This window comes from Ptiloglossa arizonensis, chromosome 7 (assembly GCF_051014685.1).
Source record: "Ptiloglossa arizonensis isolate GNS036 chromosome 7, iyPtiAriz1_principal, whole genome shotgun sequence".
Lineage (NCBI taxonomy): Eukaryota > Metazoa > Arthropoda > Insecta > Hymenoptera > Colletidae > Ptiloglossa > Ptiloglossa arizonensis.
Genome location: NC_135054.1, coordinates 3,243,088 through 3,268,371, shown reverse-complemented (window position 1 = coordinate 3,268,371; position 25,284 = coordinate 3,243,088). Strand labels below are relative to the sequence as shown.

General features: G+C 33.6%; 1 protein-coding gene across 1 annotated transcript in view; it reads left to right on the top strand.

The window, feature by feature from the left end:
• The first annotated feature begins 5,613 nt into the window (after nucleotides 1-5,613).
• LOC143149185 (uncharacterized) overlaps nucleotides 5,614-25,284 on the top strand; it is a 38,352-nt gene continuing 18,681 nt past the window's right edge. The window contains exons 1-6 of the mRNA XM_076316346.1: nucleotides 5,614-5,809; nucleotides 12,308-12,613; nucleotides 15,681-15,944; nucleotides 16,182-16,329; nucleotides 24,396-24,610; nucleotides 25,006-25,161. Coding sequence (XP_076172461.1) covers nucleotides 5,728-5,809; nucleotides 12,308-12,613; nucleotides 15,681-15,944; nucleotides 16,182-16,329; nucleotides 24,396-24,610; nucleotides 25,006-25,161 — 1,171 coding nt within the window. The 5' untranslated portion in view covers nucleotides 5,614-5,727. The remainder of the gene's footprint in view (nucleotides 5,810-12,307; nucleotides 12,614-15,680; nucleotides 15,945-16,181; nucleotides 16,330-24,395; nucleotides 24,611-25,005; nucleotides 25,162-25,284) is intronic.

Below are 25,284 nucleotides of genomic sequence, written 5' to 3'. Positions count from 1 at the left end.
TGATGGTTCCCTCCTAGAATACGCACGCAGACCGTACACATGCTGCCATTGAGGAGGATGCAAAAAAGGCGTTTCAGGTTCGACGAGGATGCGTAAGCGTGCAGACGGCCGACGTGGATGGCGAAATATTCGACTTTTTCACAACACAAGACATTGTGACTCGGATGTTACACGATCGCTACGGTGTTGCGCGTGTCACGGTCATCGCAACCCCGTTAACTCGATGACGGTTCTCGGTCGACTGGCTGCTTTTTCTGGCGCACACTTTTCACTGGCTTTGCTGTCAAATTTACTCTAAAATCAGCGACGAAGGAGCACGAGAATTCCACTTACGATTTGAACTCGATGATTTCAGTTTTCCACGCTAGAAATAAATTGTTTAGAATGTTAGAAATAAATTTTGACGGTGCGCTTAGCGACTCTCGAGAAAACAGTTTGTTGCAATTAATGCAATCTCATTATATGTATTTCATTTCATCGATAAAATCTTGTTTTGTAATTTGTTACCGATAACATTTTTCTATCGTAGAAATAAGAAATAGAAACGTGTTAACGGACAGCTAATAATTCCTTTCCTTCTATCGGTTTTATTATGCACTTTCTAGGGATAATGTACTCAAGATTTGTCATTGATATTACTCGAGGTTAATTTAAGAACAGTATATAAACTGTTTCTGACCTTTGTAACACTACGTGCATTTATGTTTACTTCGACCCCTTATTTTCTTCCTTTCTTAGTTAGTATGTACATACTTTATTTCTTTTTGTATACAATGCACGTCCAATTCGCGTGCAATACAAATATACTGTTATTATTGATATGACAACTATCGCGAATATGTCGAAATACTTTACTCGGTTATTGTCGTTGAAATTACACAGACTTATTTATTTCTATTGTTTTATGTACTATTTTCTGTAACGGTGTACGTTACTTTGATATATTCAAGATGAAAGATTATAAAATGATTTTAGAAGATCAAGTCCATGTATTATGGCCATGGACATAATATTTTTCACGAATAAAATCAAACGAACATCGTAAGATGACCAACTTTTACAATTTTAAAAATATTAAATATCAAATTATCCTATTTAGTTTTGTAAATGATGATGATGTCAAAATGATGATGTCCTTCAACTGTAATATATTCTCTCAAATATACCGCAACAAACTGTAAAGAAGTTATCCAGATGTTCTGATTTAGGTAGATCATTTTCTACAGTGTTTTGTAATTGTTGCTACAACCGAGGGAAGAGTAATTCTATATGCAAAAATAAATCGGAAGCGTGAAATGATATTTTTTCGTACGAGTGCTTTGAAAAGTGAAAACGTGAATTTTGAAAGTGCTTGCAACTTTGAATATCCAGGAACTTTAAAAGATAGAAGACATCGGAAAAAAACATACATTAGGAAAAAAACTCTGTTCTACGTATTCGGTAATATTTTTGATAGAAAGAGTATTATTATCGCGTTTTGATTTGGATCTGCTAGTTGACTTGTGTGAAAAGGCTTATATGGCAGACTTATCCGCGGAAGAACAGTGAGAAAGGAAATTTAAGAGTGGAAGAATTTGTACGTGCATCTTGAAGAAGAGTAAGTTTGCCCTTGTCACTCGTAAACAGTTTTGAGCGGCCAAAACAATTAGCGCCGACGCGCAACAGTTCGGCGAAACACGAAAATTCGAGATTTATGATTATTCGTTGGTAAATTGTAGTTACGAATATGCAGCAGAATCAATAAAAAATGACGATATTGAAGGGCTGTGTTCGGTGCCATTTGAGTTCAAAGTTGGTTACTCGTATTTGGTTTAATTATACAGTAAATAATGTTCTAATAAGTATATTTTTGTAAGTACACGATAATATTTACCAACTAAATTAATACGGTTTGTTCGTTTAATGTTGAGCGAAGGTTTATATATCACGGTATTTAGAAAATATTCTAATATTTAGTTGTAATGGACTTTTCTGTCACTTTCAAAATGTAATAAAATTTTTATATACTCCTAAGATTTTAGTTATGTTACCATCGAGTCTTAGAAAATATGTTTGTACAAAATGTCGAGAATTTATTTAATTTTAATGGTAAATAAAAACAGTATATGACTTCTTCAGACATAGTGTAACATAATAAACTTCCATAATTACAATATAAATATTTATAATTGAAAACACAGTGATCACAAGTTTACGAACATTATTTTATTATAATTTGTTCGCGTACAATGAAAATTAGATATTCATGCTTTACCTCGTTCAAACTGAAATAAATAGTGCAAAAGATAGTTTTAGGGACGTCGGGGATTTTCATCGGTAAATATTTTTGGTAAATTTTGCAAATTTTATTACTTACCTGTTATATCCTCGAATAAGGATATAAGAAATATGTCTCTGAACGACGAACTAATTTCGTAAGAGTTTAGGTATATATTTCTAGGTGAAATTTGAATTAAAAGGGAAGGCTTGTAAATTGATGGCAAGATCATCCGTATAGAGTCCACTTGAGAAATGGATAATTGTCGATACGTTCGATGCAAAGAGGAAGTATTTTGATCATAAGTTGTTCTCCAAGTCGGTGACGGACGACACGATACGGGATTTACCCCCCGCGGGCATTACGGAAATTCGCGAGATAAACAAGGCGTTCACTGTCCATGGAACACCAGCGAAAAAAGGATCTTTGTGCTTGTGACAGCAAGCGGATAGCACATGCCGCGGAAGTTACCAGCCCTATGACGAAGACGCTCTCGAAACTCCTAGAACGGACCGTGTTTTGAAACAGAAAGAGACAGTGTGCAGTAGCGATGGAAGTAATACCCTCGCGCGTTATATAGAGTTAGCGATCGCTTGTATTTAGACAGTATTATCCGAACGATAAACGATTTTTCGAATCATTAGTCTGGAAGAACTAACTTTGCAACTATGTCGTGAAACAACTAGAAATATGTAACATATAATAAATATCTTGTATAATAACAATTTTCAAATATGTTTATTTGTTATTATACGTTAAAGAGTACATATCGAATAAGAGAAATTATTACAAACAAAATTTCCAACACCTTCTTCTTGTTTTTTTGCCTATTCTATTGATATAATACACCCCCTCCTACCCCCTTTTCTGTCTTTTGTCATAATTTTTATCATCATTTTTATCAAGAACGACTAAATGAAATACTATCATTCGCTCATAATTTTAAATTCTAGATCACTTTTATTTCTGTCTAATCATTTCTGAATATCGTTTGTAGGTACTATAATCTTTAAACTTAAAATTATAAACATATTTCGACTACTCAACGTTCAACTACGTTATAAAAGTAACTCAATGTTTGGGGAGCTCAATTTAGGGACCTCTTCAGAGGTATAAGTGTATAAGTAACTTATCTTGCTAAAGTAAATTAGCTTAGTTAACGTACTTAATACAGTGAAGAATAAAGTCAATTCGTAAAAAAATCATAGTCTAATCAGGAATTTTTTAATTAAGATATTAACCGATACATAACTAAGCTGACAAAGACAAAAGATAATTATTTTTTCTAGGTTAGATCAATGAAGTTCTATGTACGAAAAATGGCTAAATAACTTAGATTAGTACTATTATTAATTTGTATGTAAATAATGCTGCAATATATGCTCGGACGACTAATTGTGACGATAATTATGTTTGTGTATTAAACGATACAACCGTGTTAATTCTTGTTAAGTTAAACCACAGTGCACCGCATCGATTTTGTTGTTAAAACAATAAAATATATGAATTTACAGAAAATGTATCGCATCTTTGTTAAATGTTACCAAATCTTAGATATACGAGTAATTTTCATTTAAATTTAATAAAAATTTTAAGTATTATATAAATTTTTGTTTCAATTCAATTAATTGATAGGTTGCTGTAGGTTAAATTAAAATAAATACTTTCTCTAAACAAATTACGAGATTGTTTATAAATAAGAGATGTATTTATAAATAACGAATAAAATTTAAGTATTTATTTATTTATTTATTTATTTACTTAAGTATTTAAGTATTCATGTGTACGTGACATTTGTATTTGTATAATACGTAAGTATGTATGCATGTTCGTATGTATGTATTTGTGCGATGCGTGTTGTGTTATTTGTGGGGTCTGTTGCGTGAAATATTGTGGTACATGTCGTGTAAAATTAATTGTGCAGTGAATATAATTGAGATGTATTCGACAAAGAAGAAAGTGTGAAAAGAAAATCACTTTCTAGAGGACATTTAAACATTTTCTCAAATTTCTTAGAGGACCGTTTTTGTTCCAGCATTATTTGTACTAAACGTAGAACTAGATACGTACAATTGAAGATTTTTCCACAACTCGATTACGTACTATTGATAATAACTCTAGAAAAGTGCAACATATCGGTAATTAAAAATAACAAAAAGGTTTAACATTGTTCCGTTGTTAAATAATTGTTTGTTCCTTTGTAATAGCAATATAAATAAAATGTTTTTTCTTCGTATCTAAAAATGTATTATTCGACTTCAACCTCTTTGGTATTGCTGCTCAGTAGCAATGTGTGATTACATAAATTTGGGAAACAAAGAACTTGGTCGACATCTAATATTTTGGTTTCCAATGAAAAATTATTCACTATTAGTAGCTCAAATAAATTTATAGACAATTTATTCGAATAAAATATTATTAATTATTTATGAATTATATGCAATTTATTCGCAAACTTACTACAAGTAAGGATTCGAATAAAGTTCGATACTGAGCTGCGTATTTAGTTTACATCGAGCGTTCGATATGCGTACTAACTACATATTTACACATTTGTGTTCATACTTGATTCGAAATAATACGCATATTAAACGCATTTGCGGCGCTATAAACATTTGTGTACTGTAAAAACAGCTTATAGTTAAGTTTGTTTATTCGTGTCTCATAATAGTAGTATGTGTATACATATGTATGTATGAATGTATATAGAGGTTTATATGGCTTATCAAATTGTGTCAAATGTAAACCTTAAAGAATAAAATGGGAGGAGGATAAATAAATATCATTGATAACAAATATGAAAAAGTATTGTCGTTACATTTCTCTGTAATCTTGACGAACTTTCTCAGGACCGAGTAACGCGCCAAATAAGAGTGACATTTCCCCGTTTCTGAGAAATCGGAGTCAAGCATGTAGCAAATAAAATCAGCGAAATTTATTCGATTGGACAGTTAAATTCTATAATTCAAATTCTAACTTTTATCCGAATAAAAGTTTCGCTCATCCCTGCGTGCTACACGACATTGTCGAAATACATGTGTACTTTGTTCGTATTTCGTTCATATTTTCGATATACTTGGCACGCTTGGCGCAATTTAGTGTTACCGGTGTTCGGTTGTGAGGTTAAACCGAGTCTCTGACCAAAGTGTTGCACAAGTTCCAGATCGGCGTCGTCGCTAGATCGGTCCAATGCATGTGCGCGCGCATTTAAGAGCGACGAAGAGCGACGAAGAACGACGAAGAACGACGAGCAGTGCGGTGGAAGAGGAGAAACGAGATGCGTATAGAAAGGTGCAGAGAAGAAAACGGCGGTACCGGCAAACTAAACGTTTCAATGCACGCCGAGCGCTCGGCTAGCGCGCAGGCGACAAAAGAGGGACGGTTCCAAGTTACGTTTGCGATCTGAAAGACCGACGGAAAGAAATAAACGAGGAACGATTGTGATATTTTACGGTAATCGAAGAAAGAAGATGACCCGATTCATCGATGTACGCGCGTGCTTCTTCCTACTTCTGGTCATCCAGTCGGACCAATTCTTCCCTCGGAAGCGAGGTATCGTTTTTCTTAAACCTATTCTACGATTTTCTCAAGCTAATCGTTTATCACGGACCAATGAATTATTGTGCGAGTTTCGAGCGTTTATCGTGAAAATATAAACTACATATGTATGTAAATGCGCATTGGAAGGATCATTCGTTCTCTCGGAATCAATGATCGAATATAGTGCACACTTGTTGCGTATAATACTCCGCAGCGTCTTCGAGATGAATAATTTGATAATTAACTGTTAGCGTTTTAGATGTCAATTGGTATTCGAGAAATAAGAAATAACGACTTTGAGCGAATACAATAGAACTCTCGTTATTCGAATTCGTACGTATACAGGATGGTTCGAAACACTCACTTTTCTTACGTTGTTTATTCTATGCTTTGAAAAATGCCACAAATATTGATGAGAGAAACGGAAACGATTTTCTTACGAATTTGTTGGTTTCGTATAAAATTTCAAGCACTTTCCAATAGTTAACTTCGTAGGCTTGCAGTAGATTTCTACGTCCGTGGATATTTTGTATATGCCTTTGTGGGCGCGGATGTTTCTCAGAGTCGATCATAATCAATTATTCTAATTGCGATTACATTCTGTAATCGTTAATGGCTACTGATTGATTACAATTATTGTACAATTGTAAGTGCTAAATGTAATAGTAGGACAATAAGAATTGCATAATTGTAAATGCAATCGTAATTGTGACTAAGTAATCAGAGATGTTTGTTTATAAATTTTCATAATTTTATCATACATATATTATAAACTTATCAAATTTGTGAATTTACAAATGTTTAGAACATTTTCATAAATTTGTTACGAATTCACAAATAGCTTATAATTTGATACGTTTACAACAGATGTATAAAAAATGGTAAAAAATGTGTGAACGATTTTATAATTATTTGGTCACAATTACGATTTCAGTTAATATTATATAGTTGTTATTGTCCTACAATTACATTTGACAATTACAATTGAAATTGTAGTCAGGAGCAATTAACAATTATAAAATGCAATTTATAATTGCAGTAAAAGTAAGTAATTGAGCGATTAATTTATTACAATTACGATTGTGTTCAACTTGCATCTGTATGCGTGTAAAATAGGGAACCCTAGAAATATAACAAAAGTATTTCTTCTGATATGTAAAATGTGAAAGAAATGTTTCAAACGAATAATTATTCACCAAAGTGTATAAATTGCTTGTTTCATTTAAAATATTAATCGTAAACAATAACGCAGTAACAATCATGGTGTAAATTATATATTTGTTTAAACGTTTCGACATTTGTGTTTTAGATCTTTTTCGGTAAATACGATACAATAATATATGAATCCTAATCTAAAATAAGTGAAAAGTTAAAATCCCATGCAAAGAAAATTAATGAATAATGCGGCTACAAATAGGGGAAAAATTGCTCTTACGGTTGGAATAGTGTAAATATTAATTAACCAAATTTAATAAAGTGGTGTGTCCAATGTAAAATAAAAAATATTTCCTCGTTATTTGTTACGAGTTATAGTAACGAATTATTGAGTTATATTTACCGAAAAGTATTCAAAATCTCTAAGGATGAAACGTATTTACGAATATACGATTTAAATTGTTTTTTACCATTACGTTCCTTAAAATTTAAATGTTATTTGTTTTTAAACGATCTATACAGTACTACAAAAATTTATATGCCACTTCTTTTTAAAAATTAGGGGGCGTATCCCTTTTTGACAGCGGTATTCCATATATCACACGAAAGGCTCCGGTAAATTCTAAAATATAGGAAACCCAATTTTGTCGCTATCCTTAATAGTTTTTGAGATAATAGCTCATAGCACTTTATGTGACCCACTCTATATATTTTTTTCATTAAAAAAGTTTTTCCTTGTATCTTGTACGCGTTAAAAGTTTCCTATTACAGAAGTAAGACGTGGAAAGGTGATAAGCAGGAGCTAATAATTTTATTTAAAAATATCTGTCCAAAATTCTATTCAATTCTTTTTCCATTATTTTTACTATGTACTTTTTTGAGTTAATTTCATTTATTCAAGATTTCTTATTGTTATTATGGATTGTAGCAATTTTCATTGTGCCGCTCAGATATTTATCATTTTTTCCAGTCATGGAGTAGGTGTTGTAACTACTTAGGTTTATTTATTCATAAATGTTTTACGTAGGATTTCCTGTGAAAGTGTACACTATTTTCATATCTTTGTAGCGGAAAATTACAAGACGATGTTTAACATTTGAGTTCGTAGCTATCTGATCGTACCGAATTTAATGTTCATTGGTATAATATTTTTCAATGAGGAAGCCATGAAACATAAATATAACATACATCATTGGAAATAGACATCGAATAAACAAACAGTAACGACATGGAAAAATAAAAGAATTTATTAAACGAATACGCTAATGTAACTAATTTTATAAAGATGAATGTATAATAAAGTTGCATTTAAAAATAAAACAAATACATTGTCGATACTGCCATTATCAAATTTGTATTTGTTGCGTATGCTTGCAAAACTAACGATTCGATGAAAGAATTAGATCTATGCACAGGTTCACGAAAATGTATTTATCGTAAATGCATTTTATTTTACTTAAGTACGAGAAATTGGAAATAGATTTAAATATAAATATATTGTTATCATAAATTAGATTATAGTTTTTGTTTTATTAAACTCATATTGATATTAACTGAAAAGGGTTGCGTAGCTTTTCAATGACATAACGAAGCGTACGTGCTCGTTTTATTCTTATCATTGAACAAATCACGGGTTTCCTTTTAATATGTCAACGTGTATACTTCCTACTGATTTATAGAGACTTCTATTTAAACACTGTTGAGGAATGACTGTTGCAATTATAGAAGTACTGACTTCGTACGAAGATGGAAAGCAAACCTCGTTTTAAATAAGAAATTTAATTTTATAATATTGTTTGTATATACTGAAAAAAATAATAGAGTTGAACGAATTATTATTTTCCTGTCGTTTAAATCTGTTTTGTTATTTCGAAATACGAAAATGAATTTTAAAATGTAAAATTAAATACTTGAACGGAAACAAGACTTAAAAAATGCGATAATTATGTTGAAAATTATATACCATTTGTGTGCTTTAATAAAACAACAATAAGAATAAATTATTCGTTGCATGCTCTAAAATGTATCTATACATATTTTTGTTAAATCAAATATTGACATTTACCTAACAATGTAATAATAGTAAGGAGGAATCTTTCGTTCGAATAATTAAATATATTGTATAAAGTAAACATCCGAAAGTAGCTGTTCATTTGTTCTTTTAGTATCTTATGTAGAGAATTTTAATTGATACGATTGAAATCGTTTAACGATACAATAGAATTACATAAACCGTTCAAATCGAGGATTCTTTGTGTAGTAATGGATCACATTATGTTCGTATTATGTCGCACGATAATATTCTAAGAACTACTATATTAGTTACATGACGTTATCCTGTGACACTAATGAAACATAAAAGAAATCATTTTGGATAATACATTGATGGCTTTCAAAATAGTCCTTCATGTTTGGTGCGACGGAAAAGAATAGTTATTAGTTTCGAGTAATACACAACAAATCGAGATAACATAAAATCATTGATACAAGTATGTAATGTGTCGCAAAGGACAAGTATACCGTAACAAGTATAGCTTAAATTATATATTTGTTTAGACGATTCAACTTTAGAGTTTTGGGTTTCTTTCGGCAAATACGATACAATATTTTCTTATAACAATCCAAACTAAATATGAATTAAATACACAAAGGTACGATTATCGATAGAGAAAAAGAAAATAGTATAGTATTCTCCGTCAAGTTGTCACAAAATTATCTCCATCACTTTTTGAGCTCTCACTCTTTCTCATTGTATCATGCGAGTGGGGAGGTATAATAATTTCCACTTTTGGGTGAAAATTTTTATACTGGATTAAAATAACGGAATCGTCGCCCCTATTTTTATGTTCTTTTCTTCAGGATAATCGTCGATTCGTAAGCTTGATTATAAAAATAAAATTTATTATGCATATTTGTCACTATACCTTGATGAGAATATAGGAAATCTTCGCTTTACACGAATTCATAGATACGCGGTTATGTTCCAATTTACGTCTTTATATATACATATTTTACGCGTGTATAAAATATAAATATCTGTATTTAAATATGAACAAAAAATTTTTTTCCTACAATTTTTCTTTTCATAAATGAGTACATACGAATCTGTCTTTGATCAACTTTGATTAACATTGAAATTTAAATTTGAAATTTAATTTGTAATATTACTATTATTATTACTATTTATTACAACGACATTTTACATATAAATTATTTCAAGTACACTTGTATTTTATGTTTCGTGAACATCATTCCTCGATAGGCTTTATAAATAATTTTTATTCTAGATTATTTATCACGATCGTGTTCGTGCCAAAAATATCAAGATTACACGTTTGAGAACGTTATACAAAATAAAGTTTGTTTGGACTCGAAATGATATTTTACTATAAAAGTAAAGCGATAGTTAATCCTAATAGAAGAAATTATACCGGTGATCTGTAGGAAATGCCACGACATCGAACATAACTTTGTGGCCATAGAAACTGTTCGATTGTTAAAAAGTAGAATTCAATTTACTAAAATGTATATATCTGATATTTCCCTCATTATCACTACATTCGTTCCAACAACAGGAAGGATTTCACAATGGAATTAAATTCTGTTGAGAGTTCATAAAAATTTGTTGCAGATAAGAGATGACTGCGTCGTAAGTACACCGTTGGTTTCTGAACGAAAGACTTACTTTACTCAACGAGCTGCATACATTTGCATAGAGATTTACAAACGAAATTATTTCAGTATTGGTAATTTTTTAGTTAAATAGTCCTGAAATCTGCAAAATCAAAAAAGTGTCGTAAACGGGATCAATAACGGTATTTCCCAGATTTTCATCTATCCACTTCAATTTTCATACAACTTCTTAACATTAATTTCGTAACAAAATCGGTAAATAACAATATAGCGGTATTTATATTTTCACAAGGGTTTCTCTAGCGTAAATCGAAAATATTTCTATTTTGGATTTCATTATAGGTGTTTGCTTTTTTCTTTTGCATATGGTAACTGATGCCAAGCAAATTCAAACACGTATCGAAATATGATCTTGAAATGACTTTGAACTACGAAATTTAGTTCAATATATCTTAAGTAACATTGTTTTCCGTTACATCTTTTAACAGATATTAATAGATACGTATGTATCTATTCAGTTATGCAGACATTGTGTCCTTAAACTAATCTTGCATTCCGAAACCGAGTTAGGATAAGAAGTGTCTACCGTTCATGTATGTTGATTAAACTTTCGTGTTTGATTTGAAATTTTGAAGTTCACGATCAATAGTCGAATACATGTCGTTAATACATAAGATATTACAAGGTGCAAGAAAGAAAAAGTATGTTCTTTCGTGTAATAAAATATTGGTGACTCGAAAGCTCTGGAAAATGAAATCTTGGAAAAATGTTTCGTTGCAATCTTTCTGAGAATGAAACTCCTTGTATATTGTTTTGTTATTTCATCTCTAGTAACTATTATTCAAATGCTACGGAAAATTAATATTGACGTTCGATTCTGCAAGAAAGAGATAGAATTCGAGGTAAGTTTTACCTCGAAATTAAACAAAACAAAACCTATTGAACACAAACTATCGAGGTGTTGTATCTGTAGTTTATTTGTGTTTTTGCTAAGCAATTGTAAAGAAAAACGTTTCAACCAATTATCTTTAAGATTTTATAAGCTAGACGTAGACCGTCGTAAACATTGGGTTCCGAAATTGTGTTCTATCCAATCGAAGACATCGATTGAATTCTTCCTAATTATTTGAATCGACTCTTTTTAATTTACACGAATATGATTATCGCCTGAAAGAATAACGTTTAGCGAAATGAACATTGCAGATATAAACATAATCCTGATAATGAGACACTTACTTTAAATAGGTGTGCATCTGTGAAAAAGCGTAAAATAATCAAGTTATGATTATATATTTGCAGTTTTTGAGACATTGGTATTGTCAATTCGAAATGCATCGGTACTTAACTTTTATCTTCCAATCTGCGGGCAATTGTTTAACGAACACATGTTTTTCATACATTTTACAAGCAACGAGTGCAACAATGGCTGAGAAAACAAAAATATTACAAACAAGTTACGAATAAACTTTCACACTTATAAACATCGTATCTTGACCTTGCAACTTAACTTTCGAATCTCTGTACGTCTATTTTACAAATTTTACCCTAATACCTTAGGGACGTATTTTCAATGTCGTAAGCTTTAAGAAAGTACGACGATGAAAAAGTTGATCGTTCGAATTTACCAGATCGGAACGACCTATTTAATAATTTGGCAGAGGAGGAGGAAAGAGTTTTCATTCGAGAGAAGGGATGTTTTTCAACTTATGTTTATTTTTCTAGGGACGGTGCTGATCGAGGCGAGAATGGAAGCACAGTTTGAGAAATGTTGCGGGCTTGGTGCTTCGTGGGCTATGGAAGGACTCGGTTGTGAAAAGTTCACGGGACCGGTGTCCGGAGTGCCGACAGTGCAGCAAGGTCTTTGCTTGGAGGCTGTGGACATTTGCTGCGTGAGAGAGTACCACGAGCGACAGTGCCTGAAAGGAAAATCGGATGCACGTGCTGGTTTAGCATGCGTTACCGGTACAAAAACTAGACGCTTGGGACCGGGCGATTATCATCGTGACTGTTGCGAAGGCTGTAAATTAGGTAAGTTCGTACGTGTACAATAGGGTTGCCTGTGTAGAGTAACCCCTCGTTAAATAGCCACATTTCTTCTATATAAAACCTATGAAATCGTCGCTACTATTGTTCACATTCTTCTTCAAAGCGGGTGTCACACTCAAATCGGTGCGACAACACAAACGCGAACTAACAATTTTTATATTTCTCATCGCGTTTTCGCGAGACAACTGAAATGGAATCATCCTTACCGTTATTTAATTCTATCGTAAAGTCCAAATTATAATATACAGTTTATTATCATTTGAAGTAGTAATTTCCAGTAGTATAATGATTGTAGGTACAAGAATATAAAGTCGGGAATATACTAGGTTGTTCGATAAGTTTTATCGACGACAAATCTTATCGAACAACCTATTATGTACAAAGAAATGTATAGCGAAACAACTTGGTGTAAACCGACGACAATGTTGTGTGTCCTCCGCGACTCTCGACTTGGAACTGAAAAGAAAAACCCGAAAGGGAAAATTGCCAAACCTTTGACCGTGCAACAGACGACCCTTCGGCACCAATACAGTGACAATCCTTAAAACTAATGTCTGACGCCATTGGCGAACGATCTTTGACATGCCTGAACATTATCGTTACATTCGTTCCGACAAATCCGACTGGTTGAACTTCAAAGCGATGAAACAGCCACTAATGCGAACTAACAACTTTCATATTTCTAAAGATTGTATCTTCGTGATAGTATTATCGATGAATTGTCGAGGTTTAATGATAACAATATGTCCAAAAACAACCTTATTCTTGTTATTATTGCCTCACATCTCCGTATTCACCGGATATAGCACCATTTGACTATCACCTATTCAGATTTCTGCAAAACATTCCCGAAATGAATAAAGAAACTTTGAACGCGTGAAAATGGCAGCGTGAACATTTTTCGCGTCAAAAAGCGAGAACTTTTTCTCCAGGATAGTTGAGAACGAGCCAGCAGAACGATGGCAAACAGTTTAACTAACGAGGGAATTTATATTTTGGAATAAATTAAAAACGATAAGTAAGAATGATTATTTTTGTTTTTTTAAAAAACGAAACGACAACAGTTTTCCTTACACCCAATATTTCTCTCGAACGAAGGACCTCGATAACTCGATTTCTCACCGTTGCTTCGACCTTCTTCGTTCGGGTCTTTTGGTCTTTGAGGATATCTTTGAAACGCAACGCCCCTTTAAGGCTCTGGCACAGGTCAACGGTGCAGATGTGGGTCTCGATTCGTACAGTTACCATGGTCGTTGAAGCATCTATGGGAACACGTATTATCGAGATCTTCCGTTTTGGATTTACGTTTCGTGGCCGGTGGTCCCTTCGAAGGTGTCACCGAAATGCAAGTTTATTGACATGGTAGCTGGTGAAATTTCATCTTATTGTAACAAGCCTACGTTTTTTAGCGAACTAGATTTACCAATCAATTAAAATAACTACTTCCAACTGTTGTTACAAATAAATTTACTTTAAATATCGTATAGCGTATTTTCAAAAGACGTCATGACTTCTTTTAATCAATACACGGGATATCAATTTCGAAAGTTTCTCTTTTTCCTCAATCATCGATTATTTCTGAGATACATACGAGGAACACCTTAATATACCGGAATCTATTGGTAGTTTCAGTGTTAAGCGAAAGAATCATTTTGCTACCGTGGATCTTTGTCAACTCGGTTAACTTTCGAACAACTTCGATACCGGTAAAGATGTAAACGTTATTCGAAGATGGAAGTAAACTCTTTTTCGAAGAGAAAAAGTATTTTCATTCGTGGAAGAAATCCATGTATTCGTTAGTCGTTTACAAAAGGTAATGCGATTTATTCGAACATTATGAATAAGGGATAAAGTTAATGTATATTTTACGTGTATCTTTATTTAAATAATTCTTTCGTTCGAACGATGCCCATTTTTGCTTTTAACTCGATCTCGCTCGTCCACATTCCTTCTCATCGCCTTTTATCGAGTGTGTATGTATTTTCTACTCGTTTTCCTTTACGCTTTTTCCGCATAGCTGCGCGAAACAAACACAAAGGTATCTATAATATTATCTGCCTATCGATAGCTCGCGATGAGATTCAACTTGCAGCTTCCCAAGAACTGTAATCGTTACTCTAAACTCTTTTAAAGTTTTTCGTGTGAAACGTTCTCGAGAGGTTCAAGCGTTTCGAATATTCGAATCAATTGAATCGTTCAAGTAATTGAAACAGTTCAAACCAGCTACCAAGTTATTCGATTCATTTATATTAAATTAATAATATTTTTTATATTAAAAATTTAAGGTTTTTTAAGGCTCTTAATATTGATGGCGTATAGCATTGACATTAAATACAAAAATAAATTAAACACATTTTTGCATTTCAAAGTTGTACTAAACAAAAATAATAACTACCAATAGCTTCGTACGTGACTCGCTCGCTCTACTGACTTATCCAAAATTCGCTCTGTTAAAAGATTTATGTAATTCGTTTACTATGTGCGTATCAAACTTTCAATCGAAATATCTCGAAAACGAAGGCCCAGTTTGAAGAAACCCATTAGGGTTTTTTGATACTAGGTATGTACTATAACTTGCATCTACTACCGTCTCAAAAGCGATGTCCACTATCGTAAGGTTCCCTTGTAAGTAGCACTGGTCCTAAAACAATAATGGGCAAAATTGTTACGTAGATAAAATTCGTTTCGAATAACAAATAAAAGATGAATAGTTTCTCATCTGTTACTCGTTGAATACAAATTAGAATTTGTATTATAGGATTAAATATTTCGTAAAAAACGAATCAAGACTGGATCGTTTAAAATTCTACACTTCTTTGGTCCAGAGTACAGAAACTGCTGATAGCAAACGTCTTGATGGCATGTACAAATTTACCAGTTAGTCCGTACATGGCATTAAGAGGTTAAAATATTTCTACAAAATTTACAATATATATTCCTTTTTTCTTTACGACGACTACTAATACAAAAATAAGTACTCCACAAATACATTTCTTTTTATTCAGTTTTCAAAAGAATATTATCTTCGAACGTAACGATTGAATTTTAGGCATCTTGGCTGGATCTATGGGACAGGCATGCGCTTTTAAAAGTTTTACTTTCGGGAACCCATGGGATCCCGCATTTCTGGAGTGCTGTTACGAGGCGTCACCGAGTACTACAACAACCGATCTTACTTCGGATTCTACAAATGCAACTTCACCGAGTGAAAGCACCAAAACTTCGTCATCGCCTTCTCCATCATCTTCTTCGTCATTGACTACAGAGATATCATCGGAATCGACATCCTCCTCTCTGTCAATCCCTACGCCTCGTAAGCAATAAAATCAGCCCGATTGTAATTATTGAAACGTTCCGTTGTATTCATTTCTATACCAGCCTCTAAAATTGTCGTATTAAAAATCGTTCGATTGTAATATAATAATTCTGCATCGTATTCTATGAATTGTGCAATCGAATAATACTCTACGTTCAGTTCCACCTTAATTTCATTGAAATTATTATCATTGTTGGTAGCTCGATTAAATTTTTACAGAATATTTATTTACAGCTTTAGATGACATCTGTCAACTCATGCAAGGATTATTATGCTCCGACATTTGCGTTCCAACGCCAGGATCTTATTATTGCAAATGTCGTGAAGGTTTCACTCTGCTAGAAGACCAAAAAACTTGCCGACAAGACCTACCGACAGACAGGTATAACATGCATTTGAAATTTATACACAAACGACGAAAACTTTACGAGCAGTTGTTTTATCTACAAATTTTATCTTTAAATTTCTTTTAAGGTAAATTACACAACAAAATAGCATTAATGATAAACAGAATATACGCGAATTTCAGAAACTGATTCTGTATTTGTTTATAATTTTTTAAAATTACAATAGATATACATAACGTGGATGCTACATTTCGCATTGTACGAGTCTCGCAAGGATATACTGAAATGTTAATCGTCGATTTTTATGAAACTTTTCGAGGAAGCATGTAGTTCTCGCAAAGCTAATCGATATGTAGTTTTTATTGGCACTTGTTCCCAATCTAGGGGATGAAAAACTTATTTGGTCGAATATCCTCATAACTGTTAGGCGAAAGAGAAATAATTTCAACACAAAAATTGTGTTTGAACGATGATTTCAGCTATGTAACTAACTTTGAGAAAAATACATTTGTTTAAATAACATATTAAAAAGTAATGTACTTTTGTTAATTTCTCTTTCGAAATATCGATCGATTTTCGTTCAAATTTGTGCGCGAAAACTAGTCCAAATTACGAAGTACGAATATTTTGGGATTTCGATTTCGCGTATTATAATAGGTTGTTCCATAAGTTTCGTTGTTCGATAAAACAGTACTGTTCGATAAGTTTTACCGAACGTCAAAACTTATCGAAGAATCTACTAAGTTATTGTATTCGAGTACGTATGATCAAAGAACTTGTGTACTTTCATGATGTTTCCAATTACATACATACACTCCATGTATTATTAATTCTTCTTGAAACGGTCGAAAAATAATACGCCAAGTGTAAATATTCTATGGTGCAGATCTCCACCGAAGAATACCAGCCGTAGTGTAATTCGAGCAAGCGAGAATAATATTCGATTTTGTATGCGTTTAGTGGGGTAGGTTCTATGCACTTAAAATTTCGTTAGACACGGGCAATCTATGCTTTTATTTTATTTTGCGACATTACTAGAAATTGTTTTTTTATTACTACGTAACCTTCGAAATCCACCTTCGCGAATTTGCATTTTCAACGTTGCCAAAGAAATCGGTACATCAGGTTGCTGATTAATTTCGGTCAATATCTTATCGGTTGTGCTTTCTTAAAGTTTGTAGATAACAATTTCAGGAAGTGGGGTCTTTCTCGAACGTCCCGACTATTTTTCTAATGCATAACTGCCTGTAGTAGCAAAATGTGTAACCCACTGAAGATTTCGTAATTTTTGTTCTTTCAAAATAGTTTTCCGTGGACATTGCCACCATTTCCAGACGTTTTTCTATCGATATTTGTTAAATTCATCAGACAGAACGGTGATATCACAAGAATTTTAACAAAACTAAAATTGCAGGAAACAAAATCATAGTTTTGAGTCTTTGTTTCCACTGTATCGATAGTGAATTAAATATTTAGATAAATCTAACATAAGCAGAGACTCTCACATAAACTTGGTTTACATTTTCAATGATCGAGTACAATGAAATAATCATATTGCTCGTTTATATTAGTAAATTGGTACGGACACTGATACTAATATGATATAAGAAAAGCCATGCAAAATGTACAATCTGTATCAAACATCGCTATTTTTTCAAAAGTACCACATGCCACGTATCCTGATGGCTTTATGGCCAAGGTGTGTATGACATATTTTTATATACGGAGTGTGCAAGCATTTTATACTTTCCCTTCGTTTTAAACAACCAATTACATAACGTCTTCTGTAATGTGTATGTCCTTTACGAGCAACACAGAGTGGTCCGCATGTCATGATCACTGAAAATATAGTCTTAAATGAATATTATTTCCGGTTCTTTGGATAGAGTTCGTAAACTTTCGATGTATTTACGTGGAAAATATACCAGATTTTGTTTAAAAAAGCGAAGGTGACTTTGAAATCTACCTTCATAAGCAATTTATGAAAATACTTCATTTTAACATTTTGTCAGCTTCTCGAAATTGAATCGATCCACGTAATTCATTTGAATAGATAACAATTATTTCACCTGTGATGGCGCTACCCACGCTTGCCACCAGAGGGAAACTCACCACCAACCGTTTCCCGCAAGTTCCCGGTACCTGCTCCGATCGGTATATATACGATCCCTTACCGATCTTCCAATGCCCCGGCGTATAAGGCAGGGCCTGCTAGGATGCCTTACTGACGAGTCCACTAGCAGGCCCAGGATGAAACGCTCTCCCCACTCCTTTTCCTTACTCACTACATATAGCCGCCAAAGTGTTTGTATGTGGTTTTCACGACCGGCCCTTTTACCTGTGCGCGAGGATACAAGCACAGGTCTAAGCCCGTATCTACTAGGTACTCCCTTTTGCTAGCTCGGTCGTATACGAAGAGGCGGTTGGTTCTGGGGGCGTCATTGTTTACCGCATTCAACGACGCGTTGTCTCGTTTCCCGAAACGTAACGGCATGGCTGTTGGCACTTATGAGCTTTGTCGCCATATGTTTCGTGATACCAGCAGTATCCATTCTTCAAAGGGCGTCTCTTCGCACTCACGCTTCTGGATCTTGAGCGGTAGCGAGTTCGGTTTCTTCTCCAGTTTCTCGGACGTGACCTCTGCATTTTCGCGAATGCTACCTCCATACTTTCTAATCTTTTCAATACGGTGTCGGCCTCGTTGTCCTTCGCGACGCTCGCCACACCCCTTGAGTGAGTCGGCGCGGCGTTTTCTTGGATTTGATCCGCAACTTCCGCCAGCTTCGCGAGAGGGAGATTTGGCAGCCCGATGGTGATAGCTCGGGTCAAGGCGGGTAGTCTCTGCTCAACCATAGTGTCCTCAAAAACTCTTCCGATATGGTCGTACAACCCTGCTAAGTTCCGCATATGTCGCAAGAATTGCGATGGTGTCCTGTCGCCGATCTCCTCGTTTCCAACAGCTGCCTGCTGCGTTGAGTCTGCGAGCTTGACAAGCGCAGGGTGAGCTCCTTTTTCAGCGTCTCGTATTTGTTCTTCTTTGGCGGATCGTTGAAAATATCTTGTACTTCCACCGCGTACTTGGCCTCGAGATGCGCCATTACGTAATAAAATTTGGTGGTGTCAGTCGTGATGCCGTTTAGAGGAAATTGGGCCTCCATTTGGTTGAACCAGACCGAGGGTTGTGTGGGCCAGAAGGGAGGTGTACGCACACCAACTGTGGCTTTTCGCTGACGGCGCGACAGCCTCTGTGACACTGATGTCCGACGCTGCTGTTTTACTTCGCGTAGCCATTATCGCGTAAGTGAAGATATAAAAGACGACCAAGTTTTCACTGTACCGTGATCACGTCGGGGTCACCACTTTGACGGCTATATGTAGTGAGTAAGGAAAAGGAGTGGGGAGAGCGTTTCAATCCCGGGCCTGCTAGTGAACTCTTCAGTAAGGCATCCTAGCAGGCCCTGCCTTATACGCCGGGACATTGGAAGATCGGTAAGGGATCGTATATATACCGATCGGAGCAGGTACGGGAACTTGCAGGAAACGGTTGGTGGTGAGTTTCCCTCTGGTGGCAAGCATGGGTAACACCGCCACAAACCGTTAACGGTTAACTGTACGAGGACACGAGAGTGAAATCTGACTACACAAAATGTTCGTGGAAAGTATTAGTCAGGATTTCTCTTGGAAATGATAAGGGTTTTGAAAAAAATGAAAAGTTTTATTGTTTTTTATAAACAACTTAATAGTGTATACCAATTTCTATACTTGCAATGATTTTTAAGAAACGGAAATTTTAGCAGAATGTTACGTATGTTTTTATATCGTGACAAAGTATGCATCAACACGAGTTGAACCATATATAATATTATACTATGCCCTTTAAAGTTATACAACGTCCGAAATGAAAGAAATATTTGGAATATTTTCCACCCTTGTATTTACTGGTATTTCTAACTGATAAATTTGCATGTTCGATATGACTTCCTTGTCTGTTGATACATTTCTGAACTCTGCGAATTACATTTTTTACTAAGAATCTTGTCTTATATCGTTAATAACAGAAATAAACACTGTGGCGATCAATAATAGAAATATCAGTTTCACATTGAGGCGATATGTAGTCTTATCAGTTAGAAGTATCAATAAATAAAAATGGTGGAAAGTATTTCAAATATTTCTTTTGTTTCTGATCTTGCACAACCTTGAACCATAGTATGCTATATGGTTCAACTTTTATTGATATACGATATATGTAGCATTCCATATATAGAATTGAAGGTCATCTTCGTTTTTTGAAAATAATTGTAATATATAAAAATTGGTACATACTATTGGCACACACTATTTGTTTATGAAAGATATTAAAAAATTTTCTCTCTTTCAATTTTTCGATACACTTATTATTTGCGAGAAAAATCCTGGCTAGTATTCCCATGAACGCCCTCTATGACAACGCAAGCCTTTACTTCGAATAATGGTACGGTTTACGATTAGTGAGCGGTTTACTCAGATTAGTTACAATTTTCATATTGAAATTAGTTTCATATAGCGATATTACTTGAAAAAATATAAAAGTTTGAAAATGTGTTAAATTCGTCCTTACTTTCCTTTTGCCAATTCGTATATGACAAATATGCGCGATAGTTTGCTTTTTTTTTCTATGGCCTCATTTTAAGTGACCATGGAAGTCGCTTTAACTGTTTACGGGAAATACAAAAACAAAAATGAAAAAAGTTCGTATAAACGTATGCTTTGTTTGACCTTGTTCCCAAGTTATACAGCCATTAATGTGCTTCGATAATGTGCAGCCGCTTAGTTTAATAAGTGCTTGAAATGATCACTTTCGATCTGAATGCGAGCCTGCTGCCATCTTTCAAAATCTTTCAAAAGTACCATGTATCTTTCGAATTCATTGACAACCTTGTTTTATATGGTGACAACAATAAAGGTTTCAGAAATAAAAGTGAAACAGATTTAAGTAGTACTTAAGGTAAACGAAGCAATAAGTCCTTTACGATCTATTTACATATATGTTGAGACCTCGTATATTCAAAAACTCAATCAAAATGTGGCTGTTGAAAATAAACGATGCACAATGTACAACATCGAGTGGAACTTCTTCCAATAGTTTGCTTGCTCGAGAAATTGACCCGCAAAAGCTGTAAAACGTATTCGTACAGCGACTAATTTGTAATAAAAGAGGGTGTAAAAGTATTCGTAGAGCGATGAGCTTTAAATACAAGTTCGTATAATTGTAATCAATTTTAATACTAATAAATTTTCACGAAACAGACAATTTGTTATGTTCTTCAATCTGCTATGTTTTTAACGTGAAAATTGTTTATGGTACAATTTGAATGGTTTTAAAAGAGGAGGGAAACAAATTTTTTCCAACGTTTTCAATGTCATTAAATATTCTTTACTATAGAAACACAGAATATAGTTTTTTGTATCGTGTTTTACAGTCGATGGATAAATACATTTGGCAATGGTCGAGTCCATGGCCTTCGAATGATTCTTGAACATCAAAAATGTGAAGAAATTGTTCGATTGAAATGTTCGTGAAACTATGCGATACCAACATAATGATTGTTCAATTTGTTGTTCACGTGTGACTACTTGGACGGTCTATCGTTTGACCAGTACGTAGTAAGTTGTTCAATAAGTTTTATCGTTCGATGAAACTTATTGAAGAGTATAATACTAGGTTGCTCAATAAGTTTTATCGAACGACAAAACTTATTGAACAATCTCTTACATTAAATCTGATCCCATTGGACGTTTTACTTTAGAGAAAATTAAAAGTAAACTCGAGTATTGCCAAATATATTTTTCGAGAGAATCTGGTGTTTGAATATTACGTATGTTGACATTTTAAAAATCTGTCTCGTCTCTAGTGCAGAAATAAGTGCTTGAAAAGCAATTTTGCATGTACGCGAGACAACGATTTTAAATACATTGCATATATATTTAATAATCTATAATTTAAGAGTGGACATCTTATTTAACATAACAGAATACTTACAAATACCTTCGTAATCACTGAATACTTAGAAATACCTTCGTAAATCACTGAACGTTAAATCAATTAAACAACTATGGGATTGCTAGAGCGTAAAATTCGAAAAATATCTTGTGGAGAAATGAAGTAATTATTATTTTATATTATTTCCAATTTATATTAGTTAATTTAAAGTTTAGAAGGCTTAGCCTAATGATAGAGTTGAAAAGAAACCATATTCTTCTTTCTCAATGCAGAAGTTTAAAATTTGTACATTTTTCGTTTGAAACGAAGAACTGTACAAATTCTTAATTGCATATCTATATTTATCAGTTCGTACATTTTTGTTAATATTTTTGTAAGGGGGTACGAATATTTTAGTTTTGTTTACATGGTATTTGTTCTATTTCCATGATTCTTTTTTATATAAACGACCAACGATTATACGATCTTTTTGTAAAAATTAATCGCTGTTGCAATATTTCTTACACTCATTGTAAGTTTGATCTATTAATCTCGCATCGAGAACGTCGGACACGATTTGATTATCGCCAATTTCTAATCCTGCCTTTACATTTACCTTGAATTGTTGTTAGAGAATGAACGAATTCTCGAATGAAGAATAATCGCTGATAAACAATATAATATGACAATAGAACATGACACCTGCTGAAATCAAATACGAAAATTAGGTCTTAGAAGAAAATCATCTTCGTTAAGTCCTTATTGTTATCAAACAATTGTTTCTTAAACGAATCTGTATTCGAGAAACATATATATAATAAATCTTATAGATAGATAAAATCTTTTGTTCTTTGGTACAGGATTATTGACGGAACTCCCCATTAGGGAGATTCATGACTGAAACATATGTCTGTTATTTGATTTAAATACTTATTTTTTATCACTAGTAACGCGTTCAACGAGAGGACGTATTCTCATCGAGAGAATCAACTAGAATGATTTATAGAAAAGAATAGTCAATTAGGTCACGATATATCAAGAAGTTATCGATCGTTGTATACAAACAGTCTAATGGAATGAAGTTATTCTAGCTTAATTTGTAATTAAAAATTATTTCTTTACTAGAGTACAGAAATAGCTATTCTCGGAAACACGGTCAAGTAAAACACACATTTATATGACCTCGTTTCATTGTTTTTGAGTCTCTTGTCATCTGCTGCAGTGTGACGTACTTACATGTAATCAAACACTCTGTGCATTCATTTTTAATATATTACTTAAACAAATGGATATGGATAAACAAGTCACGCGATTCACCCGTACATACGCTAAATCTACATATTTTCGAAGTTAAGTGTCTTGAAAATGAAATTTTATAAAAAGAAACTTGTATTTTCAAATTTCAAATTAATTTTTGATCGAAGCTATTAATTCATTCAAAAGGTAATGTCGTTTTCTGATGCTGATTTTCGGCGCAAGAAATTAGTTCGAAATATTAGTAATGATAATTAGTAATCGAAGCATTACATATCAAGGATTGCAATGATTTCCGAGATATTAACGAAAATATATTGGTAGTACTATATTGTATTCTGATTATATCTGCTTGGACACAAGCTTCACGTGGATGAATACAGGCCTTGCTGTTACAATTAACTTATTTACTAACTAACTAACTAACGATACCGGACTTTGAAGATTACCGGATTTTTTTTTACCAAAAATTACAATCGACATTTTCTCAAATTTAAAGCATGTTCACTATAGACTCCATAAATATATTGAACAGTATCTGTAGTTGTATTGTCCTTTTTAAACTCGCGCTGGTTGTAAAATTTTGTTTTCAATGAAAAATAACGATTTCTTTTAAAGGACACAAGAAAAAGTTCACATAAACGCATTGTCGAGATTCGATATGGATGCCTATTTAAAATAAGATAAGAGACATTATTTTTGGGTTAATCTAATACTTAACACCTATCGTTTGCGTTTACTTTGTCTATACTAGAAACAATTCTTTCGAATAACAGTCAAAAGTATCTAATTACTTTTAATATTTAATATTCGTCTACCTCGTTGTAGTATTTATTACAATATATTTGAACAGAGTTTTTAACTGTTACGCGTTTCATGGTTTAGGTGTGAATCGAGTAACCCGTGTGAACAACGTTGTACGGACAACGGAGTCGCAGTAACGTGCAGCTGCAACCCTGGTTATGTCTTAGCGGATGATAAACATTCTTGTATTCGCAAATCTAAGGAAAAGAAGAGCACTGAACCTGACGAAGGTAGCGACTTGTCGCCACTTTGTCCTGCTGGTTATCGGTATAATGCTACCAATCAGGTTTGCGACGGTAAGTGTTCAATTTTCTTCCAATATTGATAAAAAAAATGTTCGTACATTGACTCTAAAATATTATTATCAATTATCGTAGACACATACACACACAGTACATAATGCATGCCAATAGTCGCGTTTATTACATAAAATATGCATTTAATCAGACTCTGTGAAATTAAAATTTGTATAAGATAATTACCGATTTAAAATGCACACTTTCACCTCCGTTTTACTCCCAACAATTTTTCACACTGCTGAACATTTTTTAATTTTCTACACCTTTTTAGCTTATTTTATATTTGCTTAACGAAAGCTTTGTTCTTGTATGTTGTGTCCTCATAATCTCGCATTGCAATTTCGCTTCTGTCCACGGTGACTTTCGTTGGCATTGTGTACCCCACTGCTTAGATGTGAACGAGTGCATAGAAAAAGGATTGTGTCCTAGTCGGTGTGAAAATACTATAGGGTCTTATATATGCTCTCCGAAAGATGTCCTGAGAAATTTACCTTACGAAGATTGTCCTCCTGGATATCAATGGGAACCTGCTACGAGCCTTTGCACAGGTATATTTTCAATAATCGTTTAATTTTTCGATATATTCATGCGTCGGTTCAATCGATTTTATCGAGTAAATATTACTTACATAAGTACGCATTAATACTTTTTAGAAAAGTATCGTAATTGTT